This window comes from Astatotilapia calliptera, chromosome 18 (assembly GCF_964374335.1).
Source record: "Astatotilapia calliptera chromosome 18, fAstCal68.1, whole genome shotgun sequence".
In the NCBI taxonomy this organism is placed as follows: Eukaryota; Metazoa; Chordata; class Actinopteri; order Cichliformes; family Cichlidae; genus Astatotilapia; species Astatotilapia calliptera.
The window spans coordinates 23,933,760-23,954,069 of record NC_137439.1 but is presented as its reverse complement, the minus strand read 5'-3'; the positions used below and the strand labels follow the sequence as shown (position 1 = coordinate 23,954,069).

Below are 20,310 nucleotides of genomic sequence, written 5' to 3'. Positions count from 1 at the left end.
ATTTAAACTGTTTTTATAAGTGACACAATGAACTGTGTCAGTAGTGGGGTTTGCCATCGTTTATCATGTACTGCCACTTCGGGATTCCCACTTTACGAGCAGCTTTTGAAAGCACCATCTTGACCCAATCGCGACAAAGCAGAAAGCTGCGTTGTGGCTGAAGCGACCAATCGGCGCTCGTTCTGTGGAGTAAGCGGACTCTGGGTGCTTGGCTACCTTGATGTGTCGAGCTCCTGTTTACTACAACAAAGAAACCGTCGCTTAATCGCCAAAAACATTGGTAACAGCGCTGGAATAACGCTGTTGTCGTCAGCGGAGGAGGCGAGGTACTTCGTTTCTTCGTATCCCGCAGAGATTTCGCCCGGGAAAACTATCATTTGTGGACTGATTGAGGACAGGTCGGTGAGTGTTATCCCCGTGTATCCTGGACCGCCCGCAGGATTTGGGTTTCCTGCATGCGAGCAAAATGTGAGGTTTTTCTTTATTACGTGTCATCAGCTCTCTTTGTACTGTTGACTGATTGCACAAGTTTACGTAAAAGTACCACAATTTAAACTTATAGTCATTGCTGTAGTTCAGTCGTGTGATAAAGTTTCCTCTGTTGCTCCGCGGTGCAGTGACATCTCAGGGTGCATGAATTCACCTGAGTGTCCACATCTTGCCATCTCACCTCCTTTGACATCATCGCAGAGATGGAAAGAGTGACACAGATGATATCTGTGTTGCCTGTCTGTGTGTGACAGAGGGGGAGATTAGTGTAGGTCATTAAATGAGTACATGTACATGGTTGAAATGACAATAAAAGCCTCTTCACTTGACTTGACTTCACTTGACTTGAGTGATCAACATTTATATTAACGCAGTAGGTAATTGTTCCAAAATTCTATATATAACCCCCAACTTTGAAAACAGCCCAATAAAAATGCTGTTTTGATAGTGAATTTTAGGTGTCAGTTAGATTAATCCATCTTGTTAAAGTAACACCGCTTTTCCTCGCTGCACTCTGATTTATCTGTGTTTTCACACCTTGGCATTTATTAAGCTGGATAAGGTGACAAGGACATGGAAGATGGAGAGCAGATGGTGGGAGGGGAGGAGAGAAAAGAAGGGTAGATGATGGAGGGTGAGAGGAGAGTGGAGGAGAGAGGAGAAGGCCCTGGAAACTTGACAAGACAAGAGTGCAAGGACACGTGTGCCTGGTGCAGTGTGTCTGCATATGGCTTTCTAACAAGTAATGGGCAAAAGTGTTGGTGTGGAAAGGTGGTCGGTGGAGTGTGCTTGTTGATGGATGACCTGTCTAAATAGGGGAGGGTGGGGGCTTGCGGAGGAGAGGAGGGAGGATGATGAAGCAGAAGGAGGAGACGGAGCTTTGTAAGAGTGACAGGGGGTCATTTATCTGTCTGTTGGATCTCACCAGCTGGTCACTACAGGAGATCAGACTGTTTACCAGCATTTTCCTTCACTAACTTCTTCCCTTCTGTTTCCTTTCATCTCATATCCTCAATTCCCATCTCCTGCACTTTTCTGCTGTTCTTGCCACAGTTCTTTTTCCTCCTGCCTGTTGTCCTATTCTGCTGATTGAATTATGGACACTTGAGCTGTTTACACTTTCATTTAATGGCCCAAACACTCAAACTGATATTGTAGCTGCTGCGCTATCAATAACAATGAGAAGTGCTTGGGCAATTTAAACATTGTGCTAACACAGGTGTATATTGAATTCTTCAGTGACTTTTGAAAAGGTTTATTTTTTTCCATTCAGTTACATGAAGGATTAGTGTAGCCTGAAACAGCTTCCTAGAGATTTTTAGTAGAGGTGCAACAATACTGGTATCGATATTGAACCGTTCATACAGTGCTCGGTTCAGTACGCATATGCATCGTACGGAGCCCCGCAGGGGACATGGGAGAAAAAAAAATTAAGACGGACTTTTGCGAGATCCCATGTCCCCCTAATTTTTTCTTCTCCCATGTCCCCTGCGGGGCTCCCTAGTTTCGAGCAATACAAAATTTTTTATTTATTTTATCAACTTTCCTTCTGACGATGCTGTCTGTGTTGAGCGCTCAGTGGATCTGCGTTCGACTACTCCGCCTAGGCTGCATTGTCGAGTGCAGATCCACTGAGCGCAGCACAAGCTAGCAAGACAGAAGCTAAGCTCGTTGCAACATGGCAGCTGCCTCAACGCTACCCGAAGTAGAACCTCCCCCACCCTCATTCAGATCTGGTGTTTGGAGCTATTTTGGTCTTCATGTAAAGTATGACCCTGAAGGTAAACGTGTCATGGACAAAAGTAAAACAGTATGTTGGATGTGCCACGCAGTGCTCAATTACATTGGTGGGAACTAGTGCGTTAGCGCAGTTAGCTTGTTAACATGTTGATGCCCCACGCACGGGGCGATCCTCGTTACCGAAGATTTGCCGTGTTATGGCGTTAATGTCATTTCAACGAGATTAACGCTGACAGCACTAGGGGGAACACAACGAATATGACTGCACGTTTACGCAGACATCATCCTAGTGCAAAGACAAGTGGAAGCAGACAAAAACAACAAGCACGCATGCTACAAACTTTACCAGAGTCATTTAGACAGCCGTTAGCACATGATTCTCCTTATGGGGACCTGATATGTTTAATATGCTGCCGAGAATATAGCCCAGAAGAAGCGTATAGTATAGCTTTTATTTTGGAAAGAGCCATTTCTCTGTAATAAACTCTCTTTTCCAAAGATGGGTGATTTCTCGATCAGATAGATTTATTTTTATTTATTATTTTGTTGTTTCAGCAACATTACATTTAAAAACTGTACTTTTGAGTTAAAATATATATTTAAAATTTTAATAAATGACAAATTAAAAAGGCATGAACATTTTTTTTGTATCGAAAATATATCGAACCGTGTCACCAAAGTATCGAACCGAACCAAACTGTGAATTTTGTGTATCGTTGCACCCCTAGTTTTTAGATGTACTTTTCTATCATGCAGGCTGATATATACTGTCCATCTTATTCTAGCGTTCGCTACCGAGATCACCATTTAACGTCACATTCACACCTTCAACCATATGAGAATCTCCAGGCTTCACTTGCACAAATCTAGAGATCGGTCGGTGATTCTCCAGTTGTTAAGGAAAATGTGTATTCCCCAACCGGTTGGTGAGCGATTTCTGGATGAAATCAGTTGCAGAAGTGGTTGCTAGCAAATTGCTGCGGTCTACTGTAGTTTGCTTCGAAGATGCAGACTTGTCTGCAAACACTTGGCAACTACTCACTGAACAGTGGAGGACCTCGGTAAAAGTGTGGCACAACTTTTACTTTGAAGGAAATTTGTTTTCCAATTCTGTTCAGTTCAGTTTTTTTGACTTTCTAAAGTATGGTAGTAAGTATTAAATGGTCTTTAATAAAAAGAAGTATGAAGAAAAGTGTACTTAAACTGTTTCCTGGTGCTGTCAGCTATCAGGTGATTTTACTTGTTTACATCTGCACTTTAAATTCTTCTGAATGCAACCTAATCCTGTACTTCCTATACATTTTCTCTCTCCTCCTTTGCTCATTCAGCTCTCTTACTTTTAATCTGTTTTTGTTTTTTATTTTCTGTTTTATTTCCTGCTTTTCTCCTGGCTCAAAAAAAGCTCCTTTTTATCCATCCAGAGGGACTAATAAGCTGTGCTATGAGTCAGTGTAAGGAAAGAGGCAGATGGGATTCAGCTTGTAGGCCCGATAAGGATTATTTTTTTTAGCTTGGCTGTTTCTCATCACTCCCTGTCTTTGGTGTTTAAGCGGAACAGATAGGGTCTAGCGTTATAGATGTAGTGGTAAAAATCACCCAGATTGAGATAGTGAAAGTTCGCTGTGAATCAAGATGTCAGAGTTGTTGCTTACTGACGGGTGACTTTCTCTAACTCATAAAAGCAACAACAGCCTTATTGCTCATTAATTAATCAACGTCTTGGTCACAGAAGCAAATATTAAATCTGATTTTATCTCATTTCTTTCGACAGTTGTTGAACATATTGCTCATCTGCATTCTGCACAGTTCCCAATGTGTCACTGTGCTCATTATTCGGTGAGACACAAGGCGATTTGGTGACAAGATAGACAACATTTTGTAGTCAGTATGAGCGGCTTTCCATCAGCCATCATTATTTTTAATTACTTTCTTTCCCCGCCTCTCCCACTGAGGTTGTTTTGTACCACAGGAAGCATGCTCTGACAGGAAGCAGACTCAAAGATGTGAACCTGTGAAGTCTCAAATTAAACTAAATCAAGGTTGAAAATAGATCACAGGACATAGCACAGAAGGTTGCGGCTCTAATGGAGAGAGTCATGTTTTGGCAAACACGAGCAAGCGTTAAAAACTACGTGTTTTGAAATAATTTTTATCCTGCCTTTGTATGTACTGTTGCATGAACAAAATGTTGTATTTCTAATTGTACTTAAATGTCACATGTCCAAACTAAAAAGTTGGCTTGTTCGCAATGAATTATGTTATATTTTGAAGTCTCTAGTTTGGTATTTTGGCTATCAAAACCAACTGGATGCGGAGTGCACAGCTTTCCCTAGCAACACACGGTTACCAGACCTCTAGGTCTGTGTATCTGTGGCCTAAGCAAAATGGGAAGGCATAGTATTACTTGGGTAACTCCAAACTGCTCAAAAAATAAGGGAATAGTCAATCATCACAGTATAACACAAAAGCAAGTTTAACTTCAGGAATGCCAAACTAGCCAATTTGGGCAAGAAAAGGATGACTCCCAAAAAGGAACTGGTTTTGTAGGTGGTGACCACAGATTATTGCGCTCTGTCCCACCTGTTTTTTCGCCAGTTTTGCTATTAGATAGTTTCCTTGTCACTTTGGTAGTGTAGCCTCAGCGGGGAAATAAAATAAGTAGAAAGTAATGCTTGGCATTTTGTGATATAAATAGATAATTTAGACATGTCTTTTTAGTTGATAAGAGATCAATGAATTGGGTGATCTGTTATGACACAACCTAGCCAATCAGCAGAGAGCTTCCAGCGACCCTTGCTGTTGACCTTGATCACGTTACTTCCTGCAGTCGCAGTTGTGTTCGGGTTTGTACAGTGCTTTGGGTTCGTTAAATAGTGTGTTATTTAAGCACATTTGCTATATAGGTTACTGTTCAGAACTTTGCCCTGCTTAGCAGTGAGTAAGAAAAAGTCACTCAGCTAACTTCGTTATTCATGTTTTAAATAGTGTGACGGAAAAGTTCCCTAGCCGCTAAGCTAACAGCTGCCTCATGCTCAGGTGTGTGTGTGGGGGGGCAAAATGGCTAGGAACCGTGATTGTTTTACTTTAAAAGTAAATTAGTTCTATGAATCCAACATGCTTTAGTTAAGTTGGAGTATGTGTGTTCTTAGTTTTCCTAGTGCTTACGATTTTGGTCTGGTTATAGCTTCTTTACTCTTCTTAATTATTTGTAATGAGGGTTAAAGTAGCATGTTATGGATACCTTAGACATTATTAAACATGGACATAGCTTCTGTGTTGAAAAAAAAAAAGATACCATGGTGTAAGTTCCCAAAAAAATAAACTTAAAATAAAATAAAACAATCAAGCTAAAGGCCACCAGAAAGGCTGTCTGACTCGACCTCTTTAAAGTGTGTCATGGTCATGCCATGTTTCAAAAAGGCTCATCTGTGGTGTGAAACTGCACGCACATTGGCCAACAAGCTTTCGCTCACAAGTCATAGCCAACCAATGTGGTTTCAACCATATCTGCCCTTCCTCCGAACATTTTTTTTGCGTTTTTTGCAACCAAGATAATGATGGAGGAAACGCTCAACTTTAAAAGATGACTTCAAAAACCGGTGAATGGCATCACAGTAGCTACTTCCATCTTTTATACTGTCTGTGGATGGTACCAGCAGCCCATTTGTGCTGCACTAGTAGCACAGATGTTCCTGGATGGCACGTCCATGCGTGCTGCCAAAAAAGTGTTTGCTGTTACTTCCTGAACCGTCTCAGGAGTGTTGAGGTGATACCAGGAGATGACTGTTGCACAAGGACATCTAGACAGTCCCCTAGAAGGGCATCAATCTAGCAGCAGGACTGATATCCGCTCCTACAGAATGACCTCCAACAGTCACTTTTGGTTTTATGATCAAACTAACTGAAACAGACTGGATGAGGGCCAGATGGCCTTTAATGGGACCTCTGGTCACAGCTCAGCACCATGCAGCTTGCCTGGCATTGCTACCAGAAAGGCTGGTTTGTCACTAGTGCTGTTTTTGTCACGAGCAAGTTCACACTGAGCACATGACAGACATTAAGGACACTGGAGATGCAGTGGGGAAGGTTATGCTACGTACAACACTATAAATTACTCATGTAGCATGAGTAGTTTGGGAGTGGGTCAGTGATGATCTGGAGCGGTGTATCCATAGAGGGTCACAAAGACCTCCACCCATTAGCCAATAGTACATTGACTGAAGTCCTCAGACCCACTGTCAGACCTTACACTGGTGTGGAAGGCCCTGGATTCCAGCTGGTCCAGAATGATGCTAACTTCAAGTGGTCATGGTGTGGTGTGACACTGAATCAGCGCATGCAACGTTACCAAATTGTGCCACACACTGTCCTGGAGTTCACTGGGAGGAGATCCTCTAATTCCCAGATTCACCGTCTCATCAGGAGCATGCCGAGACATTGTTGGGAAGCACGTGGAGGCCATGCAGACTCATGAGTCACATTATTGCAAAAGCTGGATCAGCTTTCAGTTTTTAGCTTTGACTTTTGACGTGATTTCGCAGGGTTGGCGATTTTAATTTAACAGCTGACCGCTTGTTACACTGTTAAAATTTTCAACTTGAATATTTTGTTCATCAAGTTCAGATGTGCGATTTATGTGTTCTCCTAATTTTATTTGAGAGTGGCATCATTTTTCTGCCAGGGAGCTTCCTGCTTGGCTAATTCATAGCTGTTAAGAGTCCTAATAGTATTTTGAACCTTTTATCTCTGCCTGTCTTTGGACAGCAATGTAAATATGTGCCTTTTTTACCCTGCCAGATGGAGAGGGAATAGATTTATATTCAGCAGCCTTTTGTTAAGTCACTCTTGGATTGCTGAGCTTACAAAAATGGTTACACACAGACACACAAGCCTATACTTTAACACACAGACATCACTCAAGTAAAATCTGCACTCTCATGCAGGGCTGCACTCTAAAGTCAATGACATTAACCGCTGCAGCGAGAAGCATAAAGGAAGATGGTGTGTTCCTCCTGCCCTTGGCATGTGCTTAGTGTTTAAATGCAGCAGTGTGTATGCACATTCACCTGTGTGTTCGTGCCTGTCTGTGCGTGTGTGTGGGTGGTATTTTGTGTCGCTAAAGTACTTGTGACTCACAGAGGCCATTACAGTGACAGGGTAACTCCAGTAATGGTGCACTTTATAGTCATATTGGCAGATTTCCTCCTTGTATGGGAATGTCAGGGATGCAGTCACAGTGCCTTATTTTCCTAAAACCATTGCGTGCATCTTTACCACAAACTGCACCTTAGTTGAATCACCAGTTTATCAGGATGCACGCAGTCGATGCTTCTTGTCATTTTATTGTCATTTTGGGTGATTTGTGTCTGTTTAAGGGAGTTTGCTGCAATAAGTGGTCAACACACAGCCCTGACGAGCCGCCCGTAATTTCAGAGTCCTTGGAAAGAAAACAGGGAAACTTGCAGTCATTAGTGCTGTGACAAATACCTGCGTTTTCAGTTAATGCCCGCTCTTCGTAAACCCTGTCATTTTAGCTCATTTCACCTCATCATGCCCTGTCTTGTCACGCATCATTTGGCTTCCTGTCGCTTACAATCATCTTGTCTGACATCTTGTCTGATCTGATTGAAAGTTTGCTCCATCTTGTGGTTTCTTGAGAGCCAAGAGGGCTGTGTGGAGGAGAGTAGCGGTGCGCTCATTTACATATAAATGACGACAGCGTCTGAGATTCTGTCCCCCTGCTTATTTGTCATTTTAAGGCGATTTAGTGTCCGTGAGGTTTGCCAGTGTGTGTTTCTGCTCAGGATAAATGTTTCCTTGTGTTGTTGTGTGTGCATGTGTCAGCTGAGCATCAGTTTGCATCGGTGCGAGGACAATCGGCTCTGGATCATTTGCCTCATGCTTTTGTCTGACTGTGATTTCATGTCTTCCACCAGACTATCTGATGGCTTTTTCAGGAGGATAAAATCTATTTACTCATCCTGGAATGCAAAGAAGGCATGTGATTGTTTTGTCTAGAGCCCCAAAACATCAGATAGCTGTGAAGAAAATGAAATGGAAAGAAATTCTAGAGGGCCTACTTACTAATGTTGGCTTCGATGACAGGTGATATTTTGTTTTACTAAAAAGGGAAACTAAAGAATTTCCTGTCAGAGACTTTCTTTGAAATCCTGGAAGGGTTCTCACATATCATCTGTGAGTGGTGTTGTAACTGGAATCCTTGCTGACTTTGCCAACTATTTTCTTTATAAAGTAAAAATAGACCAGACAGAATCATAAGGCCCAGTTACAACACATCACATTTGCACAAATATTGAAGTTAGATTTGTCCTGAGGCTTTAAATGCGAAAGCAATTTCAAAAAAAAAAAAAAGTGCTGAAATACTTGTGGGAAATTCAGCCAATGACATGTTTTATTGTTATAGGCTGTGGAATATAACAGAACCATGCGTGATAAAACAAGCGTAAAGGTTTGCATTTCTTATCAAAAAATGCACACGGCACTCAAGGAATCCTGAATAGAAATCTGAAGGTGATTTCTGTGTTTGTCCCTCCTCTGCTGACAATGAGCCAGTCACCAGTCCAACCAGGAAATACGGTCCTCACCCCTCGTTTCTAATTCACTTTCAAGGAACCAGACATGCCTGTAATTTCTTTTTTTTAAGTGCTCTTGTGTAACAGTTCTCCACACTTTTGGCTGCTTATTCACCTATCTTCAGTCCAGTCCTTGTAGCCGACCATTTTCAGAGGAATGCTTTTTGTGTGTGTGTCTTTAAGCCACTTAAAACTGACCTAAGGAATCAATTACAAAGGCACCTGACTAGGGCGATGAACCAGTGTTGTGTCTACACGTAACAACAAATTGGCAAAGAACCAGTTTTTAGTTGTATCTGTAGACACTGTGTTACTAACAAAAAAACCTGGCTTATCTGAGTGTGGTGTGCACTGTGTGAGGAAACTAAAAAGTGGAGAACAAAAGAAGAAGAGGCAGGCCTGAAACTCTAGCCCAAGCAGATGAATTGTATTTGAAAGGCATGTCCCTAAGAAAGATCCAGCAAAGAACTAACACAGAGCCTGATGGCTGCATCAGGCAGATCTGCTGTTCACTGAAGCCTCATCAGAAATGGTCTCAGTGGAAGGGTGAAGAAGCCATTCTTAAATCTGAAGTATACAAGAATTTGACTGAAAATCTGTGGCAACACGCCCGAGGGAGTCATGAAATAAAATTTGCCATCAGTATGTATGGAGGAGGTGAGGAGAGCGGTACACTTTGAAATCACAGTGGAGGCTCTGTCATGGTTTGGGGTTTCAGACAGTAGTGTTGGAGATCTTTGCAAAATTGATAGAATTGTAAATGCAGAAAAGTACTGTCAGATTTTGATCCACCATACAACAACATCTGGAAAGCATCTGATTTTGAACCTGTTTCTTTTGTTGTTATAATATCTATACAATTTACTGATCACTTCATTTGTTTACATACCTGCAAAGACTGTCCAAATGTGAGCACTGTTTTCCAATTTCACTACCTTTCCACAACCATTTGAAAGCAATATAAACACTTTTGATGTTACACATAGTTGAATGACAGCAATAACTAAAACGCATGCTGTTTTGAGGCTTGCGTCTAGAGAGCAAAGAGGTCGCTAGAATATCCAGGGAAAAGCTTTTAGCGAACATACTTGCGTGATTCAAATGAGATGAATCACATCTAGGTCGACTCTTCATGTCAGCCTGTGTACATATTTGGGTTATTGCCCAAGTCTGCTTGGCAGATATTCTAACCTAAAAGGGAATAAACGGAGATAATCTGCTTTTCAAATAATCACAAAAACTAATGATCATTGATTGTGGCTGCTTAAAGTACAAGAAACATCTCGTAATGACTGCAGTATCTGTTAAATTAAAAATGAATTAACAAATTAAATTATCTGCTCATGCACTTAAATAGCAATGGTCAAAGTGATAAAGCCTCTCTCTATCAAATCAAGAGCTCTTAATGATGTAAACTCGCATAATGAGATACCAGCATGATCAACAATCACTGCAAATTATGTTAAAAATATAACAAGAATCAGGAGATATCTCCTTAAAGATTACCTGTCCTTTCCGGTGTGTCAGCAGGTCCGTTGGCTTTGGTCGCACAACTGCACAAAAGTATCGATCTTATCTGTAAATACTGCTGGTCACCCTTTTTCTTTTTTCTTTTTAATTTAAGGGCATTTCCGACTCTGCCTCCCACTTTCTCCCTTTTTCTCTCTTTGGCTCTCTCTGACTATTTTCTGTCCATAATTACAGAGCTCATGAAAGCGTTTAGAGTCTCATGAATATTTAAATCTTGGAGGGGAAGTGTCAGGGGAGACCCATGTGTGGCTGGTCTGCCCTAATTATGGAGATGGGCCTACACACAGACACGCACACGCACGCACACACACACAAAGACAAAAGCCAGAAAATGATTAAAAGCTCCCAATTTGAAAAAAGTTCATATAGGCTTAAAGAAAGCCTGCATTATACATTTAAACAAAGGTAATTCAGAAAAATGGATGTATGTGTACACACACACACGCACAGACACACACAGCAGGGAGATGATAATGGCACAGCTGGTTGTAGCTTTGAGCTGGCTCTTTTTGCTCACTGTGTTGTTTAACAGTAAGCTAATGATGGGCATGGGCATTGAAGAGTACTAAATGCGACTCTGTCTTTGTGTATATTTGTAGCCAGCAGTCTGGGGACTGGGATGTTTTCTGTGCCGTGTCAAGTCAAGACAAGGATGAACAGAAATGTGACTCACTGAGTATGTGATGGACACTACTGAGTCAGGGGGAAGAAGGAGGAGGCAGTCACGTTTTTTGAGTGGAAAGCTTGAGGAGAATTGAAGAATGCAGTGACAGACCTATACAGCAACACATGAAAAAGGATGAAGGTGGAAAGTTAATAGGTGGTGTAAGGGGGAAGGATAGAGAGAGAGAGAGAGGAAATGAGGGGCTGGGTGGTGGATTGAGATATGCAAAAGGAAGTAAAGAGGGAGAAAGGAGGAAGGTGAACAGTGCGAGAAGGAGCTGAATAAGAAGGCTGTGAAGGTGAGAGGAAGACAGGTTTGCATTTAAAAAAAAAAAAAAAAAAAGAGGCTTGTATTGTGAGTCATTACAGAGTGGCAGAATGGTGAGGGATGGAGGTGACTGGTGAGAAGAGAGGTGTAAGGAAATGTGGGAGAAATATGAGAGACTTAAATGGCACACAGGGAGGATGGGAGAACTGGAAATACACTGGAGTGTGTCACTGCCGATGGTGATGTATGTGTAAGGGTGAGAAGTGAGGGTGGTGAATTTAAGCACAAGTACAGCTTTGGTTTCAGTTCTGAAGTATAAGTATGCAGGCAGATATGTACAGAACTGCATTCATTTAGGAAGCTCAGATACTGCCAGAGAATTGAGATCAAGAGTTAAAAATGGTCTCTTAGGTCTCAGTTACACAGACCTACAGACTAATCGGCAACCATCTACAACCAGTATTGAGGGCAAAATGAGTATTCACTGACTCTTTGCAAGTGGTTGCCATAGGTTGCTGGCAGTCTCTACAAATTCGATTGCTAAAGCCCCATTCACTTAGCCCTAGGTACTGGTCGGTGACACCTGGTATCCACCGGTCATTAGAGAATGTGTGTGTTCCACAACCAGTTGGTGAGTGGTTGCTGCTAGTATGAAATTGGTCACCTCTGTAAGCCTCTACGACTGCTTTGGTTGCTCGCAGGTTGCTACGGTTACCAGTAGTTTGCATTCAAGATGCTGACTTGTAGAGCATGGCAATATGACAAAAATATTTATCACAATAAATGAAAATTTGCGATAACGACATAACTGACGATATAATTGACACTAGACAAAATTCTTTACAACTCCACAACTTTATTAGTGCAAAAAAAAAGTATTTTCACTTAAACAAGCAGCTGTTTTTTTTAAGTGCATTAAAGTTATATAAAAATGTAACAGAACAGTGCAACTGCAAAATCCTTCCTGACAATTTAACCAAAAGGCATTTCCAGTGGAAATTGGCCGACATATCCTCAGCATAACCATGTATAATATCCACAAAACTTAAAAAGAGGTTATACACACACAATACGGAAATATTATGTTGAAGCACAGTACGTATCACTCCACGAGGCTCCTTCCTACGATAGCCGTAATGCTCCGACAATCCATCAAGCGGTGCTGCTTCGTAGCTTAGCAAAGTCGTACTGAAACATTTGACAGATTTTCGAGCGCCGTGTACAACATAAAATCGTTTCGAGGTCAGTAAGCACAACCAGAATTCAAACATAAGGCACACGGGATTATAAAGGGCACTGTCGATTTTCAGAAAAATCAAAGGATTGATTTTAAGTGTGCCGTATTTTCCAAAAAACACGGTAATAACGACGGCCTGCTAGCATGCGCTACCAAAAATAGTGCTTTGTTGTGTATCTGACGGACGAAAGCCAAACCAGTTCCACACCACTGAAGTTGCAGCATTTTTACAAACCAATTCTGGTTCATCACTTTCATTCAACAATTGGCTTTCACCCTTCTCATTCTCCTCCATGCTTTTTCAGCCCTGTGCGTATGAAAACAAAGGCACTGCACATGCGCGTTTCACCCATATTCTATCACGATATTTCATTTTCTTATCGTTGCCCAACATTATACCGGTATTACCGTGAACGGTATGATATGGCCCATGTTCTGCCTTTAATAACTTAAATTGGATATTATAGTTGTAAACTGCCCTAGAGCTCCCTCTAGTGGCTGCTTTGTAATATGGGTTCGGTTACTTTGGGAAAGGAAAAAATGAGAACGTGAAGAAGAAATAAAAGATGGCGGAAAGTGATACCGTAATGTTATCGTTCTAAGCTGATATGGACCTTAAAATGTTGTTGCCTTGGACAAGATATGTCTGTAAGTACACTGTTAGACATTTTATTGTATTTTTACAGCAACTTACTGGCAACACTATTGCCAGTAAGTTACTGTAATTACTGATCTACAGTATCTTTACTGTTGTGATGTTTTACAGTTCAACCACTTTACTGTAAACATATATTACAGTATAACAGCTTTACTGTAAACGTGGTTTACAGTTAGAAAGACTTACCGTGATTACGTTTTATAGTATCACTGTACTGCAAATGTGGTTTATGGTATAACACTGTAATTGTGTACAGTATAATTTGTTTAGACTGTAATTGTGTTTTACAGCATATAAAATAATATTAACATTCATATTCAATATAAGAACATTTACAAAAAACAATATAATTCAATAAAGTAGTCTCAGAATAGTGAATTAAACCAACATTTATTGTTGATATTTTTTTAACAAGAAAAACATTTTTCAACTGAATAAAACTCAAAAAACTCATTCAAACTCAGAGAGCCGCTGGAGGAAGGTGGTGATCCGAGGGCTGATGCTTGTAACCTTCCTCTTTACGACACGACCTGTCTTGCAGCTTGTACCAAGTTTTGCAGGGCATTTTGTTTCCATGTCTGGATTGATCCTCACAAAGAACCTTTTAACGGAAAAAAGGCTGCTTTAATTTCAAAATTAAAACATACATTACAGCAATCACCTATATGTTTCTGCAACTGTAGTCAAGCTATCACATATATTTCATTCTTAAATGGTGTAAAGTATTTACCTCTGTATCATCTCCAGTGTGAGGGACGCTGACTCCTGATACTCAAGGTTGAAAACGTAGTATGACGCAAAGAAGACAGCAAGGGTGCTGGCAAAGTCATGCATCTGCTCAGGCTCATAAAATGTCTTGCCCTCCAAACTGATCATCCAGCGGCTTGCAGACATGAAATTATTCCCTAAAAACAGACAAGAGTCCAATAAGACAATGTGCTCACCCTTACAAATAAGGTTTCCACAAGAATGCTGGATAGCAGGCCTCACACTGTAAAAAAATAGAATCCACACAGTTTGCTGCTGTTTCTCTTATTATTTATTATGTAATGAAAATTATGATCAATTACAGGAAAAAACTGCCTAATGTTTTGGCATTTTGGCCTGTGCTGAAATGTTAGGCTGTTTTTTCCTGTTGGTCATTGTGTATAATAAATAATAAGAGAAACAGCAGCAAACTGTGTGTATTCTATTTTTATACAATATAAAACAGACAAACCCCTGTTAAGTAAGTTGTTGTGGGTACAAATACCACAATAATTACATAGATTTTTTACAAAAATATTACAAGAGGATTGAAACTATTTACTTACCAAGCGCTATTACCCTTGGTGTGATAGGTAAGGTCATCTCTCTCTCAACAGACATCTTGGTGGAAAAAGCCTTTAAAACACAAACACTGAGGCTACATCACACTGTCAGCGCAGTCAGCAAGGGCAGGAGAACAGCAATGCACCACACTGGGCGGGAAAAGACAGAGAGACAATTGTTAATTTAATGTTGCATTTATTTAACCCTTGAAAAATATATTTACATAAGTAAATAAAAGAAAAAAAAACACACAACCCATCTTTTCCAGAATAATTCAACTAATTGCTCTTTTGACCAACCTAACACAGACGTTACACGGTTTTCCTATGAAAAAGACCCTGGAAGACGTTGTATTAAAGGAAAAAAAACATGCTCCCCTTCCCACCTAAAAAAATAATAAATATTAAACTTAGGTTGGAGTTCCTCACGCCACCAACCTAATGTTATATTAACTTTTTAATGTTGTGTACTGCAGCTCACACAAAATTCAATAAAGCAGGCTAACCTACATGAGCAAGCTCAAAACTGGATAAGATTGTTTTAGCAGTCTCTAAATTTCCAAAAAAAAAGTTGTCTTTCTTTATTCTCATTAAATGTGTATTTTTACCTGCTGCTTTAGCTGAAGCTAAATGTCCCACTGTTAGCGTGGCTAGCTTCTCAATAGTCATAGAACAGAAGCGCAGGAGGACAATGCACCACACTCGGCGGGAAAAAGACAAAGACTGTGGTTGCGCCTGTGTTCCTCGCCCCTCCCCGTGGAAAATATATATCTAAATATATATTTAAATAAGAAAAGAAAAAAACACACACAACCTATTTTTTCCAGAATAATTCAGCTAATGTGCTATTCCGACCAAGCTAACACCGATTTTAAGCCCCCCCTCCCTCCCCCCCACACAACAAATATATATGCTCTTAAGAATTAATAAACGAGTATGTTAGGTAGGAGAGTCCTTTGCATTACCTTATGACGTCCCGTTTACAGTTTCCACACAGAGGTCCAACAATAACGAGGTGCAAAATCTTTTGTCCTCTCGAGCATATAGTAACGAAGAGTTAACAAAGTTGGACTGTCTTTCCTCTCCTGTCAATCACTGGATCACAGGTCATGTCAGTCAGGATATGGAGTGGTGGTTGGTAGAGGTGGTTGGGTGGGCGGGGCCAGCAAGCATTCAGTGTGTGTTTCACTAAGTTGGGTTGAGTAGTTCCCAGAAGAGTTCTGTACATGTTGCACGTTCAGTAAATGAGCAATTCAGTTACTGCTCGACTGAGAAGCCTCCGCCAAATTATTACAATATTCTCCACTGACTGAAGTTCGCCTTTGGCAACGCAGTGGCAAGCACACACTTGCAGCAGCTGTGCATGTGCATACAACTGCATGCAGCAGATTAGATGATCAGAATTCTTGAACCTTACACACAGGCAAGTCCCCTAAAAAGTCAAAACCATAATACTTTCACTGGTATCATACTGACAAATGGCATAGGTTGGAGGAAAATCTGGAAATGGTTGGCAGTGAAAGAGTTAAAATGTAATGCACTATTGCAACCAACCACTGAAAGAGTAAAAATACACAAACAGTATGATGAACCATTCAAATCACATAATACAGTAGCACTACTGCTAATGTGTTAACGGTAGGTATAACTACTACCGCAATTTTAAAAAATACAGTAAGTAAATGTAAATAACCTTAATATACCCATAATGCAAAGCAAATTACAGTAATTAACTGTAGAAATGTTTTCAGGTAAGTTACTGGGCATTTTGTGGTATTTTACTGTGAAAAATACAGCAAAGGTTAACAGTGTATGAGTGTCGATAAAATAATTATTATCTTTTGTTTTGTGTAAAAATGGTACGATAATTTGTACATTTGAAAGTTTTATCTTGTTAGCTTGCTGTAAGAGTGTAACTATGGGCTCAAAATGTGGTCATAAATATTTTGTACTTGTAAAAAAGATTTGTATGTGTAAAAAAAGATTTGTGTGTGCGTAAAAAAGATTTGTATGTGTAAAAAGAATTTGTGTGTGCGTAAAAAAGATTTGTGTGTGCGTAAAAAAGATTTGTATGTGTAAAAAAAGATTTGTGTGTGGACTTAGAAAAAAAAACCCTGCAAGTTACAAGTACGGATTTTTGACCCTATTTTTCTTTCCTTCATCTGATTGGTCAATGTCATGTCAATCACAAATGTAACAATCCAATCAGAGAACAGATGGGTTAGGCTGTCGGAGGGGCGCTTTTTTGAACTGCAGGTCCTTGAAGGGTGATACCGTTTGAAGCTGGAGGATCGCTATATAAATATCCGATAGCAGCTAGGTCCCCTAACTTTCAGTAGCTGTTGAAAGGAAAAAGTTGTGGTATATCAGTGGTTAGAAATAACATTATTACTTTAGGATTAGTTTAACACAAAGTCAGGGCTGACCCAGGACCATTGCTGTGAGTCACAGTGCGCAGCATAAAAGTCCTTTCACATCGGATGCAGGATACGCTGCTAATGCTAACTGCTAACTAAAAGCAAAGGATCCAGAATTTGTTACGCTGGCTGCTGGGCTCTATGGGTTTTTGCAGCAGCTCTACCTGTACTAGATGCACCTGCTCCTTGTCTTTTCTATCTCTGACTTTATGTCCTCTACAAGAGTTTGGTTTTTTTTGCTAGTTCTTCAAATGTTCAATAAAAACATGTACGCTAATTCATAACGAAGAAAGCTTTGTAATGAAGACTGTCATTTCCAAAACACTGCCCGCCCCCACCCCGCGGTCCGCAGCGCTGTTGAAAAGGCTGTGGAAGTCCCTGTATTAAACACGTAGACCTGTGACATAAAAATCACCAAACTCGGATGACCACAGACTGTTTTCCTTCGTGGTGATGAAGGAAAACGCTGGGTTGGCATGTAAAAGGGCATTTATTCCCTTCAAAGACCTGCAGTTAAAAAAAAGCGCCCCTCGACAGCCAAACCCATCTGTTCTCTGATTGGATTGTTACATTTGTGATTGACATGACATTGACCAATCAGATGAAGGAAAGAAAAATAGGGTCAAAAATCCGTACTTGTAACTTGCAGGGGTTTTTTTTCTAAGTCCACACACAAATCTTTTTTACGCACACACAAATCTTTTTTACACATACAAATCTTTTTTACACATACAAATCTTTTTTACGCACACACAAATCTTTTTTACACATACAAATCTTTTTTACGCACACGCAAATTCTTTTTACACATACAAATCTTTTTTACGCACACGCAAATTCTTTTTACACATACAAATCTTTTTTACGCACATACAAATCTTTTTTACACATACAAATCTTTTTTACACATACAAATCTTTTTTACACATACAAATCTTTTTTACGCACACACAAATCTTTTTTGCGCACACACAAATCTTTTTTACACATACAAATCTTTTTTACGCACACACAAATCTTTTTTACACATACAAATCTTTTTTACGCACACGCAAATTCTTTTTACACATACAAATCTTTTTTACGCACACCCAAATCTTTTTTACAAGTACAAAATATTTATGACCACATTTTGAGCCCATATGTAACAAGCTAGTCTACAATGTTAGTTAGCTAATACAGTATTTTGTACTTTCAGTTTTACGATGGTCAAAGAGAAGGCAATGGTCAGAGGCCATTCTTCAATAAATCAGCGCAAAAAGGAAAATAAGTCTGGTTATTGGAGCATCGTTATCTCGCTGTCTAGTTGGTGAAACCAGGAGACTCAGGGCGAGGACAGCATAGCCCAGCCGTACTGACTTGTCTACTAATACTTGCAAACTACTTGCCAAACGGTAGTGAAACTAGAAATGGAGAACAACTGCCTTCAAAATAAAAGTTGCACCTTTTGAAATGTGTTGGTTTCACAAGTAATGCATGACTTTCACTTCTCTATTCCCAGTTTACCATGGCACCATGGCATTTGGTGAGTGTCTGATTCACCCAGCAATAGCCAGGAATCTCCAGCAACCACTTACCAACCAGTCAGGGAATACACATTTTTCCCTAGCGACCAGATGTTGCTAGGGGCTCACTAGGCATAAATCTAGTCTACAGTGACATCAGCCCGCTAGCCTCAGCTACTCTATAAGTGTTACATAACCTCCCAGATGGTCGACAGATTAAAAGACGCACTGAGATTAGGCGATAGCAGATCTCCAGTTCAGCTTTGGTGCTCCAGATTCTCTTGACTCTGCTGAGGAGAGATATCCAAAACATATTCTCTCATAAAGTGTATGTCACTTCTAAATTACCTACACCCATTCAGTCGGGTTGAGATCTGTGACTATGAAAAAAAACTGCATACGATCCTGATTATTTTTCATTAGCCCTTCTCCAGTATATGATAACATCAGAGCCAAGACCCATTAGTATACTTAATATGGTTATGTATCTTGCTCTTGCAAGCTAGACTCTCCTCCCAAATTTAGCGTAATTATAAATGCCTTCTATATGACCTTTTTATAGTTCATCATGCTTTAAATTATGTTTTGTTTTTTCTTTTTACAGTATTAGAGTTTGGCATTTTAAAGCTTTCGGTACCTCCAGTGATTTTTATTAAAGAATGCGCTTTAGCAATGCAGACCTTCCCTTCCACCACTAATCCATCCTGAGGATAAAAATGAAATAAGAACAACAAAGTGAATAGATTTTAATCAGCCGAGACTTAGTGAAAAAGAAGCTTAGAGCATAATCGCATTCATTTATATGAAATAGTGTTCACAGCAGGAAAAGTTAAAAAGATATGTAAGAATGCTGTGGTAGTTATACCCCATCGTGACATTACAGTCTCATTTAGGTAGTCACGTGATGAGGTGTGAAAGAGTGGACAGTGAGTTTTGCTGATTTGTGCAGATGGGATGCGGAGTACGGCTCCAGAATGAGCTCAGTGGAAGGTTTCATGGAGGTGGACTGAAATGACACCTGACAGCAGGGATTTGACAATGCGATTGGTGTGGGGCATGGCAAAACCTGATTGGTTGACCTGAAAAGTGTATGTGTCCTCTGTCAGGCAGCTGAGTTGGTAATAGGAGACTGAAGACTGGGGGGAAAAAAATCTAGACCCTTTCCTATGGCAACATCTGGGATGAAAGCCGAGCAAATTTTCTTGACAACTTACTAAAGTTCTCTTTCCTTTCTCATCACTGTTAAACATCTGCGACAGACCGGGAGGATTTGACGTCCAGTCTTTTGAGCTCTGTGGTGACGACGGGAGATCGGGGCTCTTCTCACCGCCACCATGTGCGAGCTTTCATCAGGCCACTTCACAGCCCTCTGAGCGGAAACCGGACCACCGCCGGCGCATACTGTGAAGGCACGCTGCCGCCGTACAGACAGTGACGCACACGCGGGTATGATTATGAACACAGGCAGACACGCACAGACACAAACACACGTGTCAGCACCACTTATAACAGACCACAGTTTGATGAGGTGTGTCACCAGTCTGAGAGGAGTGGAGCCCACTATGCATATGTGTGTGTGTGAGTGAGAGAGCGTTGGTTAGCAGTTAGTAATCACTTTATCACATAATTGCAATCACCGATCATCATCCCACTACAGACAGTCACTGCATTAGACGGGTTTGTGATGTCTTTCAGCATCTGTTTCACTCCCAGTAGAAGGCAGAAAACAACTGTGGAAACAATATCTTTCAGTGTGGTCCGCAGTCCCTAGCAGAGCCTTTATAAGTGTTCTAGTGGTTTGTGAGATTCCTGTTTTAATTTGGTGCTTTTAAATTTGAAGGAAGGTTTGTTCCCCTGGTTTCCATTTTTAAACCTGAGTTGGTGGACATATGTGAACCCA

At 40.5% G+C, this 20,310-nt stretch overlaps 2 protein-coding genes across 9 annotated transcripts in view; one reads left to right on the top strand and one right to left on the bottom strand.

Moving 5' to 3' along the window:
* The first annotated feature begins 167 nt into the window (after nt 1-167).
* The window catches only part of LOC113009911 (SPRY domain-containing SOCS box protein 4-like), an 87,707-nt gene continuing 67,564 nt past the window's right edge, over nt 168-20,310 (top strand). The window contains exons 1-2 of one of the 7 annotated variants that reach the window (XM_026148559.2): nt 168-398; nt 19,670-19,856. The gene's annotated coding sequence lies outside the window, so the exon portion shown is untranslated. Of the gene's footprint in view, nt 469-2,138; nt 2,271-13,076; nt 13,169-19,669; nt 19,857-20,310 lie in introns of those variants that run through there. The other 6 variants (XM_026148557.2, XM_026148558.2, XM_080292788.1 and 3 more) reach the window with 6 other exon arrangements.
* LOC145421872 (uncharacterized) lies at nt 13,550-15,659 on the bottom strand. 2 transcript variants are annotated; one of them, XM_080292791.1, is made up of 4 exons: nt 15,454-15,659; nt 14,492-14,638; nt 13,909-14,083; nt 13,550-13,779 (listed from the first exon to the last, which is right to left on the bottom strand). In XM_080292791.1, the coding sequence occupies exons 2-4, from the start codon at nt 14,544-14,546 to the stop codon at nt 13,629-13,631; spliced, it is 381 nt and encodes a 126-aa protein (XP_080148917.1). In that variant the 5' UTR covers nt 14,547-14,638; nt 15,454-15,659; the 3' UTR covers nt 13,550-13,628. The 2 variants fall into 2 exon arrangements, with proteins under 2 accessions (XP_080148917.1, XP_080148916.1); XM_080292790.1 differs by lacking the exon at nt 15,454-15,659 and having other exon boundaries at nt 14,492-15,373.

Excerpts from the sequence above, each read along its gene's own strand:
- LOC145421872 (XM_080292791.1), bottom strand. The coding sequence starts at position 14,546 with ATGTCTGTTGAGAGAGAGATGACCTTACCTATCACACCAAGGGTAATA. Across the intron at positions 14,084-14,491 it reads ACCAAGGGTAATAGCGCTTG|GGAATAATTTCATGTCTGCA; the intron begins GTAAGTAAATAG and ends GTCTGTTTTTAG. Across the intron at positions 13,780-13,908 it reads ACACTGGAGATGATACAGAG|GTTCTTTGTGAGGATCAATC; the intron begins GTAAATACTTTA and ends TTCCGTTAAAAG.